Source organism: Palaemon carinicauda, chromosome 16 (genome assembly GCF_036898095.1).
Source record: "Palaemon carinicauda isolate YSFRI2023 chromosome 16, ASM3689809v2, whole genome shotgun sequence".
Classification (NCBI taxonomy): domain Eukaryota; kingdom Metazoa; phylum Arthropoda; class Malacostraca; order Decapoda; family Palaemonidae; genus Palaemon; species Palaemon carinicauda.
Genome location: NC_090740.1, coordinates 119,148,663 through 119,168,854, shown reverse-complemented (window position 1 = coordinate 119,168,854; position 20,192 = coordinate 119,148,663). Strand labels below are relative to the sequence as shown.

General features: G+C 36.5%; 1 protein-coding gene across 8 annotated transcripts in view; it reads left to right on the top strand.

Annotated features, from left to right (window-relative positions):
* The window catches only part of LOC137655833 (catenin alpha-like), a 486,208-nt gene that overhangs the window by 437,618 nt on the left and 28,398 nt on the right, over window positions 1-20,192 (top strand). For all 8 annotated transcript variants that reach the window (XM_068390013.1, XM_068390007.1, XM_068390008.1 and 5 more), the window contains 5 exons: window positions 14,524-14,700; window positions 16,516-16,719; window positions 17,184-17,299; window positions 19,132-19,216; window positions 19,719-19,889. In XM_068390013.1, coding sequence (XP_068246114.1) covers window positions 14,524-14,700; window positions 16,516-16,719; window positions 17,184-17,299; window positions 19,132-19,216; window positions 19,719-19,889 — 753 coding nt within the window. The remainder of the gene's footprint in view (window positions 1-14,523; window positions 14,701-16,515; window positions 16,720-17,183; window positions 17,300-19,131; window positions 19,217-19,718; window positions 19,890-20,192) is intronic.

The following is a 20,192-nucleotide window of genomic DNA, read 5'->3' as shown; positions in this document are numbered from 1 at the left end:
ACATGAAGTAGATCTTATTTCTGAAAACTTTTGAGGAGGTTTTTGCATGGAGAGTGACAGGCATCAAATTTTAGTCACAGTTGACCAGTGCTATAAGAGATGCAACTGCAGGAAACCACCCAGAGGTGGTTGCAGGTAACCTATTTTGACTGATGAAAGAGGTTTGACCTAACAGACTTGTTTGACCTAGATGGAGGAATTGGCCTTTGTTGAAGGTTGTTGTTTATTGCAAATATATCCTTTACTGAGTGTCTTGAAGGGTAAATCAACGCAGTAAAAGTTTTGATTCTGTCTCTAAATATGCTCCAGTGTGTATTATCAAGTACTATAACTTTCTGGTATAGGTCACATAAATTATCCAATATTTATGATTTTTTTTTGCCATTGTATTAAGATCCTATTATTCTTTTAGATACCAAAGCAATTATGCTTTGTTTGTTCTCCCAGGCTACCCAAGTTAAATTGATTATGTAGGGCCGATCTTGGACAGGAAAATAAAGTAAAACCCCCCTCGGACAATTACTGGTACGCATTAGGCACCAAATGGAATGGGCTGTGAATGCATACATTTTGCAGATTCATTGATATCAGAAAGTCCTCCCAATGGGTTGCACTACTTCATTCACTAACCCCTTTAAGAGAAAGGCTGCTCTAGGGATTCAGTTAAAGGGGTTAGCAGTATGACGATTAATAGCTGCAGGAAGAGGCATTGGTTAAATGCTTAAGCAGCTAGAAGTGCAGCAGTTGACAGCAGAAAGAGGCCTCGTTAAAGAAACCATCTGTGCAGCAGGCCTGAGAATTATACTAGAACGACAGTTTGGAATAACGGACCAAACATATGTGCAGCAGATTATACTGGAGAAATAGAGACTCACAGCATAGTGGTAATATGAAAAGCAGATAGTCATACAGCATCAGAAAGAGAGTTAGGTGCAGCCACCAGTATACTGTATTACGAAAAACTGCTGCAGCAGTGTCACAGCAGACAGCAGCACAGTATAAGAAACTTAGTTGTAAAACTATACTAGCAGTAATAGGTAATGGTAGAGCAACAGGTCAGATGTAATGGAGCAGCAGAACAGATAAGGCAATAGCAGTGTCAAACAGAGCAATAGAAACTGCAAGCAAAGTGATGACAACAGGAGCTGTCATTGCTACAATTATAACAGACATTTGTGAAGGAATTAATGCAATGAGTTTTATGGCAGGCAGTACAAAATAAATCATAACTACAGGCAAAGTAGTAACAGCATAGGTAAAGTCCAAATATTGGGCAACAAGTAGGGTAACAGTAGCAACACATTCAGTATTGGAGTATTTTAAGTAACAAGAACAGAATTTGTTGTTACCATGACTGGATAAGTAGCTGGAAAATGCCAACTAATAGCAACCATAAGTGCAGCGAGCAAGGTAGGGGCACTTGTTGCTTTAATTTACCCTGTAGTGTCTCGCTCTTTGTTACATGACATGGATGATAAATTGACTTATCTTGGAGAATTACTTGGGCTATATGGAAAGCATTGGAGTGTATTCCAGTTAAAGACTTGCACATCAAAGAAGACTTTTATTAATTTTTTTATCATAGTATGACAAGTGAAGAAGTCTTGTAAAATTGAACCCAAGAAACTCACAGTATTCTACCTCTTCAGGCGCTTCCCATTCACTCTAGTAACCTCTTGATGGATTCCTGGGAACTAGTCCTTGTCTCATTTTATCTTGATTCATTGCTGTATTGTGGTTATGCCAAATAGTAGTGAACAGTTGGAACTGTTGTTTTTGTTCAGTTGGAAGTTACTCTTCAATCCACTTACTTTATGGTTGCCTCTTATACGGCTTGTGCGTTGTTGAGAGACTTAATTTCTAATTCATGCTTTATGTGGTTATATACAAAATCCCCCTTTTTGATAACAAATAAATTTAACAATCTAGTTAATGTACATAGTGTATTCTATCATCTACAAATATTCAGCATCTGTAAACAAAAAGAATTACAGGGAGTTTTCTTTCCTCCATCCACCAAGTATAGATTCCTCCATCCCCCAAGTTTGGAGCACAGAAATCTTGGTTAGTAGTAGGCAAGTTATGAGAGTTGATATCCTTTCATGAAGCTCCTACACTTGTCAGTTCCTATCTACTACTGTTATTAAAAGTTTGTTTTGAAACTGCAAATATACTGGAGCTAAAGTAGAGATGCAATTATGTGGCGATACGTTTTCTCTTAATTATAATTTTTTTTATTTCTATTTTTTGTTTTTTAGGGTCTACCTACTTGAGACATTACATTTTCTGTAGTTCATTTACAACTAATGGGAAGACAATTGTATGGTGATACATTTTGACTTTCTGCCTTTGAAGAGTATTAACATCATAATCCCCAGGACTTTCAACCATCACATCTTATATTTTTCTTCCTCTTTAAACAGTGGTGTTTTTAATTATTTAGATAAGTGTGAAATTCTGAAACTTATGTAACATTATATTGCACATAGGCAAATGTATTTTAGTTAATTTGAACATCTCCCTATTATTTTAGAATACAGTATTTAAACTTGATATATTTCATCCTAACCCCATCACATAGTCTGTATGCTCCTACTCTTACTCTACGAATGTCCCGTTTCTATTTGTTAGGCCTATGCAGCCTAGGCCCACAAGTAACCATTAATTACCTACTGTATATTTCATGAGTCTACAGCCCTCTTAAAAGCTATGTCCAAGACTGCTTAGATTGTTTTTTCAGTTCAGGATCACCTTTAATTATGTTTGTTCAAATAATTCTGTGTTATTTATGATCTAATTCATCTTTGTTTCATTTTTTTTAAGAATGGTAGTTTGTTCGCATTCTTTCATGTTTCTTGATAGCTTTATATTTATGTTATTTGTATTTCTTTGACATGGTTTTCTTTATTGTAATATCTTTCCTGTTTTTTATGTATTTTTCTTATGTCAGTTTCGTTTCTTAAATGTAGTATCTTTCTGGTTTCCTTTTTTATGTATGTTTTTTGGTGTTAAGAATGAGGTTAACTTGGTTGTGCTCATGATTGGTATTCTTTTCTGTATTGTGCTGTGAACAAAGCCTAAGTTTGGATGTCCTTATTTCATTGCATTTTATTTCTGATATTCAAGTAAATTTCCTAGCTCCTTAATTTTAATGTATTGAGTTGATTTTTCACTCAGTGCTACTAATTTGTTTTGACTTATTTCGGGTACTCCTTCCTGGTATTAATTTGTTTTATTTGTAGTAGACATGTTATTTGTACAGTACTTTTGTTTATTATATTTTTTAGCAGCAATATTTTGTCACTGTGATGATCATATGATTAGGATATTATTGAATCTTGAAAATTTTCTCATTAATTCTCAGGATATTTTATAGCAACCAGATCAGGCAGGGTTTCCTACTATACCTGCATAATTTTTCACAGTTAGTCAAGTGAATAGTTGTTGCACTTCTTCAGGATAATAAGGACATACAATATAAAGATATGTGGTTGGTGGTATTGGCTGTTCTCCAATTATAAGCCTACTGTTTCTAACTTTCGGTAAGCAACTAAGTCCTTGTCTTACCTTAAAAGGAATGCTCATCTCAGGACTACGCTGCAGTCGAGTCAAGCACATCCCAGCCCAGCAGTTCACCTGCCTGCTTTGCCCTTAACTCTACCTGACCAGTTATTTCCCTCCTTGCCTTCTGACCCCTCTCTTGTCTAATCCCATCCATTTGATTGGCATTCTGCCTCTCCATGCATCCAGCCATTCCATTTTTCTGAGGGTGACTTTTACCTTTCTTGCTTTAAGGAAAGCTTATTTTCTTATATGCAGGATTCAATGCAGCAGAAGTTGAAGCAAACAATGTCAACAGTGTACCAAAGTTTGGTTAGGGACAGTCTTATTCAGGGTAAACAGGTCCTTCCGTCAATGATTGTTTCAGCTAAAGATCCTAAAGGCTCTGAATCTTTAATTGGCATACTGCTAGTATAATGCTCAACTTAGCATGAAAACACATCCTTGAAGAGAGATGCAATGATGCATCCGTGGACTGTCCTGGCTGTGTATGTTTCTTACCTTTCATAGCTCTGGATGATCAATAACACTTGTTGCTCCCCTTCGCTGTAAGTAAGAGTAGTTGGCAGATCTTTTATCCAGGCGGAAGGAAAATATTGGGAAACTACCAGGCCTTGTAGCAGTTGTTCAGGTAGCTTTATTTCCAGAAGCAAACTTGAAATATTAGAGCTTCACATTTTGAGGTATAGAGGTAGAGGATTCTCAGTTGGAATAGCTGGAGAAATAAGAGAATTCAACTAAATTAACCTGCTAGACTAAATGCAATAGATTATGTAATTGGTACAGTGAAAGATGTTGTTCCAGTTATTACCACTATCCCAGTAATTGCAGATTTATTTAATTTCTCTGGAGGTAGAATGAGATGCTAGTTTCAGCTAATTATCCTAATTTGGCTGTAGAATCGGTGGAACATCAGAAGTTCAAACTTGCCGCGCATATTTTTATGTTAAACAGGTTGACGTTCTCTCATCATAGCATATATATCTTAGATCTGTTATAATGTTGTTACTGGTCTTGAAAATGTTTTGTATTTTTCATTTTTTACTTTTCATATATAGTAAATTATTTCCATATTTCCCTTCTTCACTGGGCTATTTTTCATGCGGAAGCCTTTGGGCTTGTAGCATCGTGCTTTTCCAACTAGACTTGGAGGTTAGCTAATAATAATGATAATAATAATAATAACAATAATAATAATGATAATGATGATGATGATTATGATGATAAATAATTAATAATAATGGCTGCAGCTCTGTCATCCTCAAGTTTTTAAATTTCACAGACTAGATTTTGGTTTTTCGGTGGAGAGAGGTTCATCTGCAAGTTTTTAGTGGTTTCTTAAAGATCATATAAATTCTGATTTGGGTTCTTTCCCTAGTTCGTAAGAGTTTTAGTAATCATCCATAAGAGACTGTGTGAGAAGCTGGGATCTTTCTATGGTTATTAAGAGTTTTAGTAACCCTCCATATAAAACATTGCAAGAAACCTCAATCTTGCACCATAAACAGTTTTTCCTCTCGTTTTCATCTTTGAAAAGGGTCAGCAAAGATACACTAACCTTCAAAGAAAGTTATGCATGTTAGTGTTTGGATCTCAGTTTGATACCCATATGTGCCTGACTCTTCACAGGAAAAAAATTGATCAAGTAACCAAACCTGCTCCTGAAGACTCTTTACCTTTCTCTTCCTAGTTCTTTCAGGGAGGATAAATAGGATCGTATATGTCCAGGATGGCTATTCTTCATTATGTGCAGAAAACGAGAGATTCATTTGGTAATGTCACCCGACTGTTCTGTACATAGGGAAATGCATGAAGCAGGTTATGGGAGACATGATCTTGTCTGAATAAAGCATGTCATACATACTTCAGTCCTACAGTAATGTTAAGGTGGCAAAATGAGATTAGGGATAAGTTGTACATACATACATACATATACCAAGGCACTTCCCCCAATTTTGGGGGGTAGCCAACATCAACAAATGAAACAAAACAAAAAGGGGACCTCTACTCTCTACATTCCTCCCAGCCTGACAAGGGACTCAACCGAGTTCAGCTGGTACTGCTAGAGTGCCACAGCCCACCCTCCCCTGTTATCCACCACAGACGAAGCTTCATAATGCTGAATCCCCTACTGCTGCTACCTCCGCGGTCATCTAAGGCACCGGAGGAAGCAGCAGGGCCTACCGGAACTGCGTCACAATCGCTCGCCATTCATTCCTATTTCTAGCACGCTCTCTTGCCTCTCTCGCATCATGAAATTTGGGACAATCTCTACTTGTGTTCCTTCTAGACCTATCATGGATCTAGCCAATGTTTTAAATACAGGCGTTTGGTAATGCTAATTACATTGGTAAGTTTGGTTTCAGATATTTGATTCCCAAACGGTTGGATATACAGTATAAGTATCCATTGAAATCTATAGATGTGGAAATCCAAGTTTTATCTTTGTGGAGAACCTAAGGAATTTCTAACTTAGTATATCCCATCATCCATTTATTGCTACCATTCCAGATATTTTAACTTTGAAGGTTATTAGGTGTATGTCTCACAGGAACTGAAAGTGTCTGCACTACCCCATTTTGAAACCTGATATGTTCAAGTATATTGCACTGAATAACAGGTTTGCCCCTAACATACAAAAACGTTCGGATACTAAAGTGCTGGTTCTGAGCTTTCCAGGTGTAGATATACTGTACTGTATACAGTACCTGTCATGGATATGCAGAATTTGAACCTAGCGCTAAATTATTGTTCAGCCTAGTGTGAGTGGTGAGTGTTATAATGAAACAAACCAAGATTTAGATTTAGATTTCCAACCTCACAGCATCTCTGATATTTCACCCTTCAGTTGCCCCTCTGATGGTCCAGCACTTTGCTGCAGTAGAGGGGCTTGAGTGTCTCAATGATGGGCTGGGCAATGGCGATGGGGTAGTTTATCCACCCTGGCAGGCTCAACCATACCGCTAAGGCCAGTTTTGAGAGACCAGACCAAGACTAGACCCCTATAGGCCTTCTCCTTTATTTCAGATAGGCAAAGGCTAGGAGAAGGAAAACTCCAAAATCAAACCAAACCAAACCAAACAGGACCCCAACGGCGGAGCTTTCCAGCGCCGGCGGAAGAGGGCAATGCCTGTCGGGCAGGCAACAAGGCGGGCCTTGACATAACAAGAACCCGGCAGCCCGATGCAACCAACATCGGAGAAGCCGCCTGTCTCATATGTCTTGAGCCGCGGTGAAAACGATGTGGGCCAAGTGTGTGTGCGTGGCCGTTGCAAAGCCACGACCACCCAAAACAATACAGTGAACCCTCGCTACTTCGCGGTTCGACCATCGCGGATTCACCACTTCGCGGATTTTTTCCATAACCCATATATATACAGTAACATATATACATATATATGTATGCATGTATTTATGTATATATGTATGTATGTATATATGTATGTATGTATATATGTAGGTATGTATATGTGTATACATATATATATATATATATATATATATATATATATATATATATATATATATATATATATATATATATATATACAGTGATACCTCGGTACTCGACCATAATCCGTTCGAGATCCGTGTTCGACCTCCGATTTGTTCGAGTACCGAATTTTTTTTCCCCATAAGAAATAATGGTATATATTCTATTCCGTTCCCAAGCACTCGAACAGGCCCAAAATATTAATAAAACGTGTACCTAAACAACAATAATTATCTAAATGTGTATGAAATTGGTCAGAAAATCCTATAAAACAATTTTAAACCATTTACTGTACTAAAATAAAACAATTTTAAACCATTTTCTGTACTGTAGTGAACATACCTTTGAGCAGCGGTTCGATGGCATACAGGGATGGATGTGGAGAGGATGGAAGGGGGAGGTTACTGCTTGGAAGGAGAGTCCCCTTCCATGATGTGGCGGGGTAGTTCTCCTTCAGGAGTTGTTTCTCTCTCCAATGAAAGGGTGGGCAGATCTATTTCAGGGGTTTCTTCTCTTCTTTGTCTCTTCTTTGGAGGAGAAACAGGCTTTGATGTAGCAGCTTTCTTTTCTTTTGTGAAAAACTGGTCTATTGTTAATTGTTTCTTCCTCCTCTGCAGTATTCTTCGAAAATGATGAATACCTGTTCTATTACGAATACCTGTTCTATTACGAAACTTTTCAAACCAACCCCTGCTCGCTTTAAATGTAAATGAATCACTTTCACTGGTACTCGGACTTTTCTTCACTAATTCTTCATAGATATGCAACGCTTTTTCACAAATGAACGCTTCACTAACACTTTCCCCGGCCAACTGTTTTTCTTTAATAAATATTAAAAGCAACTTTTCCATCTCCTCAATCACTTGTGGCCTTTGCTTAGTTACCGCCGTAACTCCCGTTGCAACATTCGCCTTCTTAATCATTTCTTTATGCTTTAAAAACGTAGAAATGGTCGACTTCGCCATTCCGTATTCTACCGCTAAATCGGACACTCGTACACCATTCTCATATTTCGCTATAATTTCCTTCTTCAACTCGATCGTTGTTCGCACTGTTTTCCTCTTCTCCTTCCCCTTAACACTCATTACTTTCTTGGGACTCATTATGAAAGCTAAAAAAGCAATTAAAAGCACTGAAAATCACTAAATCACAACGAATGCTGATCGCGCGTTGTCTGAGTGACGCTCTCGAGAGAACTGATGCTTCCCGAACAAGCGAGAGTGGCCGAGATGGCGCGATCATCACAAAGCCCATGCGGTCGTCACGTGTTCGGCTGGTCGAGTACCGAATTTTTGGTCGAGCACCGCAGCAAAAATTTCTCGAAAATTTTGGTCGAACTCCGAATTGTTCGAGTATAGAGTCGTTCGACTACCGAGGTATCACTGTATATATATATATATATATATATATATATATATATATATATATATATATATATATATATATATATATCTAAAGTAGGAAGATGTGATGTAGTTCTAAGGGAATAGTATGGGAAATATGTCTGGGTAATAAGCAAAGCTCTACCTCCAGTTTGTTTCTTCATTATGATCAGAGATAAATGTAAACAAAACATTGGTTGCCATTTTTTGACGTGCTTTTTAGCGTGTTTAGGAAACGCATGATATAAAATTGCCTTTAATATTTGTGCCTGTTTTAGTTTAGGGTACTGTAGTACATGCATTAAGTGTTCTGTACATTAAAGGGTAGTTTGTTAACAGTACTACATGCAAGGGAAGGTTTTAAAAGTCTGAATATACATGTTGAATAAATAGGTAAATATGGTGTCACTACTTCGCGGATTTTCACCTATCGCGGCCGCGTCTGGAACCTATCTACCGCGATAAACGAGGGTTCACTGTATACCCAGCTACTGGCATTCTGTCGTTTCCTCCACCCTTCTTCTGATAGGAGGCTGATGGCTAACGACAGAACCCAATACTCGGACACGAGTGGGCACCGACGATGATGTAGACAAGAAATAAAAGGAGATCTGTAATTGATGGCATTTCTTGGAAGTGTATATATCCTAATACTACCTGTGTTTGGTTTGCTAGATAGGGGAAAATTCTGGGAACATATTAAGAATACTAATGTGGCACATGAATTATTTCCATGAATCTTGTGGTGGCCTTTTGCAAACGTCCCTGCCTGACATTCTGCCGGACGGGAGATCGAGTCCTTCTCAAAATCGATAGTTTCTTGTAGTGTCTGCAACCTCACCGTCCTTATGAGCTAAGGATGGTGGTTTTGGAGGAGCCAATAGGTCTACCTGCTGAGTCATGAGCAGCTATTGCCCGGCCCTTCTGGGTCCTAGCTTGGGTGGAGTTGGGTCTTTGGCGCTGCTCATATGGATTTATGGTCAGTCTCTAGGGTATTGTCCCGCTAGGCCATTGTCACTGTCTCTTGCCTCTGCCATTCATAAGCGACCTTTAGAAAAAAACCTTTGTTCTCTAGTCTTGGGTAGTACCATAGCCTAAGATAATTTTCCACTGTCTTAGGTTAGAGTTCTCTTGCTTGAAGGTACGCTCGAGCATGCCATTTTATCTTGTTTCTCTTCCTCTTGTTTTTTTTTAGTTTTTATAGTTTATATATAAGAGATCTAATTTAATATTGTTATTGATATTAAAATATTTTGATTTGATTCTTCATGAGGCCTACTTCTCTTGTAGTGTATCTCTTTATTTCCTTTCCTCAATAGGCTATTTTTCCTTATTGAAGCTCTTGGGCTTATAGCATCCTGCTCTTCCAAGAAGGTTTTTTGCTTAGATGATGATGATGATGGGAGTGCCAACTTAAACATTCATAATGAAAATAGCTTCACTCAAATTTTTGTCTTCTTTTGGTAGTGATCCATTTTCTGGAAGGCAAGGCCAATCATGCTTTATTATATAGTGTACATTATTAAACTTGCCTTTTGTGAGGAACTAGTAATATTACGTGATCAAGACCTCACATAACACGCCTCACAATTGCCTACAACGCATAGTTTGAGATAGAGTGAGCTGAGGACATTGATGAAGTGCAATGCAAATAAGTTTCTTATATTTTCTTTTATCTCATGAGTATCGTGTCTCTTGTAGGATGTTTTGATAATTTTGAGAGGTGGGGAACACACTTCCAGGAAAGACCAGCATCATGAAAATAATAAATTTTCATAAGATGCCTTCATTTTTATGTGTAGGCAATTTTAGTTTGCTGTGATCAGTCTTTTGCTGCCTCATGAATTACTTTCTTGTGTGTGAAGTTACGCTGTATACAAAGTATTCGCACCTACCCATTTTAGCCACTATTCCACTAATAACCCTTTACTACACATTTTCACTTTCCGTTGATACAGAGCATCATGCTTTTAATGTTTGCTATGATGGAAAGCTATGCACTTTCCAACATGTGGAATTTCTTCGCAAGCATTCATATGCATTTTGGTAAATTCTCATAATTTTCCCTCAGTTTGTTTCACATTACTCACTTTATTTCTTTGACCCAAAGAAATCCCTTGGCATAGTTCAACTTCACCTTTTATCAATCTTGTGGTGGCCTACCTTCTGTGTGATTCAAATGCTTATGTTTGTTTCCATCCTCAGAAGCCATTGCTTGTACTAATATAACAATGTTTTTGATTATTTAATAAAAATATGTAAAGGTCACACAAAGTGACCTCAAAACAGTGATCATTATCATGTGGTTGTTAAAGTGTCCTTTTTGAGAATTGATCGCTCAGCTAAGGATGATGGCATTTCCAGTGATGGAAGAAAATGTGGAATCTATATGTTGAAGAAAATGTGGAATCTATATGTTGATGGGCATCCTAGGTCAAGGTATGTCTTTAATCAACAGATTCCTGATCAGCAGTACACAGGTGTTTAAATTTCCTCCTTAAAGGTTCCTATAATGAAGTATTCATTATAAGCGGACAAATTTATCTTGGAATAAACAAGAAAGACAGACCTCCACCTTTATGATTTGAGCCAAGGACTTGTGAGTCACTAGACCAACACTTTATCTACTCAATACAGAAAGCATAAAAAGAGGGGAACCAGTTATGTTGGTGAGTTAGTTAATTTCCAAGATGAAAACATTTGACGTATAAATATTCCGAGATAAGAACCAAAGTGTGCAATAAATAAAAATGTTTTAACTACTTTTAAAGGTATTTTATAATGAAGAAATAGCTATAGGGATTTTTTATGCTCATGTTAGCAGACTAAAAACGTTGTAGATAAAAAGATTTAAGGGTTATGAATTGGATGCCATAAGTTAGTGGAGTTGTATTTGAGAAATTTTGGATCTGTGAACTCACTCCTGGAACAGATCTCTTTCATATGTACAGTAGGTGACTTAATTTACTTGGAATCAAAGGGGATCTATTGCCCTATGCATGATAATACCCCACTCCCTTTTCTACAAGCTGGAAGTAAACATATTTATTTCTCCTTTAAGCGTGTTTTAAATCCCATCAGATTGTACCGCTTTTTCATTCTATGATTGAATGAATATTATGTTGACTTGGCAGCTTGAAGATCAGGGCTTAGATTCTCAGTGTGTTTTGTCTTATCTTGTATTTCAAGCAGATCTTGTCTGGTTATAAATTTATAGGGTTCTTCAACTTCAGACCCTTAAGGAGAAAAGGGAGCTAGGTGGTTGGGGAGGAGGTGCAGCTAGCCGTCTAGAATTTTAAGTTCTGTATGGGCAGCACCATATTTGGTTATATTTCTATGCCTTCTTTGGTTGTGTGTATATATGGATTGAAATTACCAAGAGGATCCTATTTTTCCCTTTGCATATGAAAATGCTATTCTTACTACTGCTTTACTCATTTGTATTATTGTTAGTGATGATGGTAATAATAATGATAATTATGATAACAGTGATCACATCACACATATACCAAGGCACTTCCCCCAATTTTGGGGGGTAGCCGACATCAAACAAATGAAACAAAAGAAGGGGACGTCTCCTCTCTATGTTCCTCCTAGCCTGACAAGGGACTCAAACGAGTTCAGCTGGTACTGCTAGGGTGCCACAGCCCAACCTCCCACATTATCCACCACCGATGAAGCTTCATAAAGCTGAATCCCCTACTGCTGCTACCTCCGTGGTCATCCAAGGCACCGGAAGAAGCAGCAGGGCCTACCGGAACTGCGTCACAATCGCTCGCCATTCATTCCTATTTCTAGCACGCTCTGTTGCCTCTCTCACATCTATCCTCCTATCACCCAGAGCTCCCTTCACTCCGTCCATCCACCCAAACCTTGGCCTTCCTCTTGTACTTCTCTCATCAACTCCTGCATTCATCACCTTTTTTAGCAGACAGCCATTTTCCATTCTCTCAACATGGCCAAACCACTTCAACACATTCATATCCACTCTAGCTGCTAACTCATTTCTTACACCTGTTCTCACCCTCACTACTTCATTCCTAACCCTATCTACTCGAGATACACCAGCCATACCCCTTAGACACTTCATCTCAAACACATTCAATTTCTATCTCTCCGTCACTTTCATTCCCCACAACTTCGATCCATACATCACAGTTGGTACAATCACTTTCTCATACAGAACTCTCTTTAGCTTCATGCCCAACCCTCTATTTTTTACTACTCCCTTAACTGCCCCCAACACTGCATCCTTCATTCACTCTCTGACGTACATCTGCTTCCACTCCACCATTTACTTAAACTGAATCACCTTCTCAAGTAACTCTCCATTCAACATGACATTCAACCTTGCACCACCTTTCCTTCTCGTACATCTCATAACCTTACTCTTACCCACATTAACCCTCTACTTCCTTCTCTCACACACTCTTCCAAATTCTGTCACTAATCGGCCAAGCTTCTCTTCTGTGTCAGCAATCAGTACAATATCATCCGTAAACAAAAACTGATTTACCTTCCATTCATGGTCATTCTCGTATACCAGTTTCAATCCTCGTCCAAGCACTCGAGCATTCACCTCTCTCACCACTCCATCAACATACAAATTAAACAACCACGGTGACATCAAACATCCCTGTCTCAGCCCCACTCTCACCGGAAACCAATCACTCACTTCATTTCCTATCCTAACACATGCTCTACTGCCTTTGTAGAAACTTTTCAACAACCTTTCACCAACTCCATATAACCTCATCACATTCCACATTGCTTCCCTATCAACTCTATCGTATGCTTTCTCCAGATCCATAAACGCAACATACACATCCTTACCTTTTGCTAAATATTTCTCGCATATCTGCCTAACTGTAAAAATCTGATTCATACAACTCCTACCTCTTCTAAAACCACCCTGTACTTCTAAGATTGCATTCTCTGTTTTATCCTTAATCCTATTAATCAGTACTCTACCATACACTTTTCCAACTACACTCAATAAACTAATACCCCTTGAATTACAACACTCATGGACGTCTCCCTTACCCTTGTATAGTGGTACAATACACGCACAAACCCAATCTACTGGTACCATTGACAACACAAAACACATATTAAACAATCCCACCAACCATTCAAGTACAGTCACACCCCCTTCCTTCAACATCTCAGCTCTCACACCATCCATACCAGATGCTTTTCCTACTCTTGTTTCATTTAGTGCTCTCCTCACTTCCTCTCTTGTAATCTCTCTCTCTCATTCTCATCTCCCATCACCAGCACCTCAACACCTGCAGCAGCAATTATATCTGCCTCCCTATTATCCTCAACATTCAGTAAACTTTCAAAATACTCCGCTCACCTTTTCCTTGCCTCCTCTCCTTTTAACAACCTTCCATTTCCATCTTTCACTGTCTCTTCAATTCTTGAACCAGCCTTCCTTACTCTCTTCACTTCTTTCCAGAACTTCTTCTTATTCTCTTCATATGAATGACCCAATCCCTGACCCCACCTCAGGTCAGCTGCCCTCTTTGCCTCACTTACCTTGCGCTTTACTTCCACTATTACTAATAGTGATAATAATGATGATAATAGTAATATTAATAATCATGCTTTAATGATTGTTAGGAAATATTCATACTTGAATAGAAAACAGAGCTAGTTATCTGTGGTACTGAATTTGTTTTTCTTTATTTAAGTTAGTGGTGTCATGCTGGGAGATGGCATGTGCATGCATATTTATAGCGATGAAAGATAATTACAATTACAATTAACCTAACATAAAGAATATGCTGGTAGATAATGGATATATCTTTATTAATAAAAAAGCACCATAAGTACATGTGCACATCCATATAGACCTGCTGAAAAATTAAAGAGCATGATTAATGAATTTTGAATGCTTGTTTTCTGTCTCCACTTCTGCTTGAATGTAATTTTCAGGAACAAAGCTGACATGTTTTAAGATTAATTTTATTTTGTAAATATATATATAAAAGAGCCACGTATTTATGCTGTAGCATTTTTGATAATCATATTTACATGCCAGTATTTATACATACATTACTATACTGCAATGACTTTTCCCAGGCCTACGTACGACATCCAGAGTTGGCGGCAGCGAAGGCTAACAGAGACTTTGTATTTAAGCAAGTTTGTGAAGCGGTTAATACAATAAGTGATGTAGCTCAGGGTAAGGCGACTGGCGCTGGTCAGATGCCTTATGAAGGTCCTGGAGAACTAGCCTCGGCTCTTGACGACTTTGATGTGAGTATAGAATATTTTTTGTTGTCTCTCATAAAAGAATAAAGTTATTTTTTTTTGTTTCTCATAAAAAAAGATGCGTTATTTTTTTCTGTTGTTTCTCATTAAAAAGTTGAGTTTTTTTTTCCATTGTTTTTCTTAAAGATGTTATTTTTTTGTTGTTTCTCATATAAAAAGAACTTATTTCTTTCTGTTTTTTCTCATAAAAATATGAGTTATTTTTTCTGTTGTTTCCCATAAAAAGATGAATTATTTTTTCTATTGTCTTTCATAAAAAATGAGTTATTTTTTCTGTTTCTCATGAAAAATTAGTTATTTTTTTTACTGTTGTTTCTCATTAAAAAGATGAGTTATTTTTCATTTCTTTTGTTTCTCATGAAAAAGATGAGTTATTTTTACTTTTGTTTCTTGTGAAATAGATGTTATTTTCTTCTTTGGTTTCTCATAAAAAAGATGAGTTATGTTTTTCTGTTTATAATAAAAAAGTGTTTTTTTTTTTTTGTTTCTCAAAAAAAATAAGAGTTTTTCCCCATTATATTTTTATCTTGTAATTATTACATTATATTTTCATCTTGTAAACAATTATTCTTTTCAGATATGGGTTGATATAATAATTTCAATAGGATCAAATGAAATTGCTAGCAAGCTAATGTAAATTAAGATCCCAGGTTTGCTACAAGGAAAGAGGATCTATGAAAAGAAGTAATTTTATTTATAAGACAAGGCAAACAAAATAATAAGTGTGAAAATATAAGATCAAAATATTAAACAGAAGTACATAGCAAATTTAAAAGTAGTGTTTCTAAGGTTTAAATCACCAACATACGTAGTGAAGTTAGGAAGACAACTTTGCTGTTGTCCAATAAAGGAAAAAATACCTTTCTTATTTTTTATGTAATTTTAACAATTGATTAAGCTGTCCTAATTTCTAGCAACAACAAATTTTATATATGTATAAATCTATCAAATTTTGCAAAATTCTAAGCGTAAACAATTCATATACAGAATTTGGTATTTGAAAAGAGAATAATTCCCGCATAATCATTAACGTAAATTCTTTTATCTTAACCGTATTAAATAACAAATATTAGTAGCTTTACCTTGTAAGTACTATATTAAGAATTTGAATATGGGACTGATTATTCTTATTAGTGATACTGTACTATGATAGTGAGAAAATGAAAAACAATGAAGATTGTTATGTTGAGTTATTTGCGGAATATAATCCTCCCTTCTACTATGTAATAAAGAGTAAGTGTTGGGCTATATATACTGTATAAATATACAGTATTTCTTTTCTGTCACGCTGAGCGGTCTCTCTCGATGCCTGGGGTAAGGGGATAGGTAGGTGTCATACTCTGGTGAGAGGTACGCTCAGAAACCACAGTCTCCCACAAATTGCTGAACCATCGGGTTGTAGTTAGGAAAGCGAGAGGTTGTGGAAGGGTTGAATGTGTGTGCAGTTCTAACTAAATATTTTGCTGTTACTCTATTTTTGAAAGGCCGCATATACTATACTCAATTTTTTTTAATGAGGCGCATTTGCTCCAACTTGCGGCCGTGCCCTTTTATCTCGGAAAAGTTTCCTGTTGTCTGATTGGTTAGAATTATCTCGTCCAACCAATCAGCGATCAGGAAACTTTTCCGTGCGAAAAGGGCACCCCTGGGAGTCGGTGCAAATCTGCCTCACTAAAAAGAGTTGACTATAGTATTAAGGTATACTTACCAATGATCATTTGCTCACTTTTTTTATTTTATCGTGTAAGGAAAGGGATAGCTCAGAATTATACCATTACTAATCTTTTTTTTAATTTCAAGGAACGCATCAATATGGATCCTTTAACCTACAACGAGGTGCGCACCCGTCCATCTTTAGAAGAAAGACTAGAATCTATTATTAGTGGGGCTGCCTTAATGGCAGATTCCTTCTGTACTCGTGATGATCGCCGTCTTAAAATTGTAGAAGAATGTAATGCTGTGAGACAAGCTCTTCAAGACCTTCTTACGGAATATATGGATAATGTAAGGGAATGAGGTTCTTTAGTATTACAGTATTATAATGTATTATAATAAATTTGATTCTTCCTGTAATACTTGACATTGGTGAAACCTATATTTGGGATTCTTTCTCTAGTTAAGGATCATGTGTGTTGATTTGCTGCTTGTATATTTGCTAAGTGTGTTTTGGAAGATCAATTCTATATTTGCTCATGTCTTAAGGGGTAATCACTTTACTTTAATGAAACTGTCAATTGTAATGTATTACTGTACTGTATATGTAAGAAATTAGTTGCTTCAAAAAATGTGATTGGACTAGTGTCTAAATTAGAATTTGAGCGCTAAACATGTAAAACAAAATTTTGAAATATTATTTATTTCTCCAAGGAATGATTGAGTATTTCTGTTGAATTTTGCATCAAAACTGTATTAATCTGTAAATTTATTTATTGAAAGTAGATGTATATAACTGATTTTAATTTTTATAGATGGGACGGAAGCAGCCATCTGAAAACCTTGACAAAGCTATTGACCATATGTACCGCAAAACCAAAGACCTGCGACGCCAGTTGCGCAAAGCTGTTGTTGATCATGTTTCAGACAGGTAAGTCATTTATGTTTAAGAAGTAAAATCATAGATTTTGTTGAATGTTGGTAGTTCGCAGTGGTAAGCTTAAGAATAGCTTATGTTACTTCATGAGACTTCAGCCTCTATAGAGCTATTGTTTCAAGTTCTTGTCTTATAGTCGTACCCCATGATGAGTCATTCTTTACTTATGGTTTCATTTTGCGTTTTGTCAAGCAATAATAGAGAAATCAGGTGTAAGGGATGGGGTTCATTCATGTTACAATTATGATATATGTTTAGTAGGAAGGCAATAAAAATTTTGAATGATCAAATGACCTTCGATATTACTGTGTATTAGTAATTATAAGGGGTTGCTTATAGGGTGCCTGTCAAGATGTTTTTTTAAGGGTTAATTTATCTAATGTAAGTCTTGGAATAAGTTAACAAATGAATCATGACTACTGTATATATTTTGAATTAAGTAAAGGAGGCTTATCATTTTATCTTTTAATGCTGTTTTGCTTTGCACACACATTCATTTGTGAAGAAAAGTATCTGATGATTTATATTTTAGTAACGTAGAGAAATGAATACAGTATTTTGAAGCCAATTACTATATTACAGTTACAGTAATTATGAAGTTAAGTTGGATATTTTAATGAAGGAAATAAGTATGCAATAGAATACGCTTATCAAAGTTAGATTAGATTAATGAAATTATCTTTGATAAGGGAAATTAGAAAAGCTGTTGAAGTCTTATCCATGTGATAAGGTGTGATAATACCCATTTTGAATAAGAGTTTGTTTGGGTGAAATGTGGTGGATAAAGAAACGGCTAGTGTACGTATGGTGGTGTATGAGAGTTAGGTTTCCATATAAAGTGCCAGTGTTCATTGCAAAGCACACTTTACGTGTCCCTTGGAGTTCTTAGCAGTATCCCTTTTGTCCCGTTTACAGTGCTTTCTAACTTTTACTTTCCATATTTTCCCATTGATTTCTTCTTTCTTAGTTGTCAAAATTTCTCACTTCTCTTTGTTCCAATTTCCACCCTCTATTTAGGATCAAACCTTTTGGTTGGAGCCTATGAAAGTCTATAAGTGTGACTTTGTGAGCCTTTTTAAACTTAATTTGTAAGAATAAGATGATGGAAGCATCAAGTAAGTAACATTATCATAATGATGTGCTGTATGTTGGGATATAATATTTAATTATGGCTGATGATGATAATGATGGTGATGACTATTCAAATACAGATAGTATTTTAATGTTTGGATAGTCGTGAATTAAGCAAAAACCAAGATTATATTAGTTTCCTCATCGGCAAAAACTCAAGGTTGAGTTTGATGGTCTTCAATTGCCACCTGTCATTATAATTGTAGCTTATACCTCAACAGAAGTTTTTAACTACTGTACATTTTTAATTTTAAAATTAAACACTTTTCTCATTGAGAGCTTTTTTTCAATCGATATGTCTATTTAATTTGAGTTTAGGCCAATGTGCAGTGTTTTTTTAAAGGATCTATTTAAGGTTCATTACATTTTTTTGTTTATTTTTAAAATGACATGTTTCAATTCTTGCAGCTTTGTGTCACATATACATGAGAAGCACTCTTATATTCCGTACTTTATATATTTAAGGACTTAGAATTCACTTGGCTTCAACTTTTTAACGCTTCCAGGAGAGAATGACTTGCTTGTGTGATGATAAAAAAGTTTTCAACATTAATCACTTGTGGGTGTATCAAGTTTCCCTTCAAAATTAGATGTTTATTTTGATTAACAAATGTTAGGGCATTTTATTTTTAGTTGATAAATATGCTGCTTTTCAAACATACTGAAAAATAAATTTGTTCTTTTCTGTTTTAAAGTTTCCTCGAGACCAATGTTCCTCTTCTAGTGTTGGTTGAAGCTGCTCGAAATGGCAACGAAAAAGAAGTGGAAGAATATGCTCAGGTACTTTAAACTTTTAAGTATATATGGAGCTGTTATGCAAAATATGGTACTTTTTATGATGATTTGAATATTTTTAAAAACTAAATTGTTCCAACACAGAGTACTTACCTAGAACTACTTTCTTAGGAGTTACTGGTAACTCTTCCCAACCGACCAGAATTTTGTGTAGTTTACCCTATTCCCATTTTCTATGGGTGACCTCAGGCGGAGTGATACGCGCCCTGAGGCGACCCGGGGTCAGAGAGCGTGCTAGTTCAGGTCGTGCTCCTCAGTAAGTTTCTGGTCGCGACGTGATTCACATCCCGCCGCGCTCTCTCTTACCCAGTGCGACCCTTTGTGTTTACCACGTGGTTCCTGTGCCCGTATCCTTACCCCTTTCCCTTGTGTCCTTGTGTCTGTATATATGGAGCTGTCATGCAAAATATGATACTTTTTATGATGATTTGAATATTTTTAAAACTAAATTATTCAGTGTACCGTAGTGTCCAATTTTTTTTTTCAGGTATTTACAGAACATGCAAATAAATTGGTTGAAGTTGCCAATCTTGCATGTACAATGTCAAACAATGAGGATGGTGTCAAAATGGTACGATATGGAGCTGCCCAGATTGAACAACTGTGTCCCCAGGTTATTAATGCTGCGTGCATTCTGGCAGCTAGACCAAAATCTAAGGTTAGTGTTTGTAATTAATTTGATATGTTATACTGACGTTATAGTTTTTTATGTTTTATGTAATCATTTTTGTTTGAACTGATTTATAGTTTTGATGTATTGAATTTTGTTTTATGTACTGTAGTAATAAGAAATTTTATCGGTGAATTCTGCTTGTCTGAATTCGGTTTTATCCTGTTATACCGAGAGATGATGTTCAAATAAAGTATGACACTCTATAGTCCATTTCTTTTAGCGATGCATATTTGCACCGACTCGCGGCGGTGCCCTTTTAGCTCGGAAAAGTTTCCGGATCGCTGATTG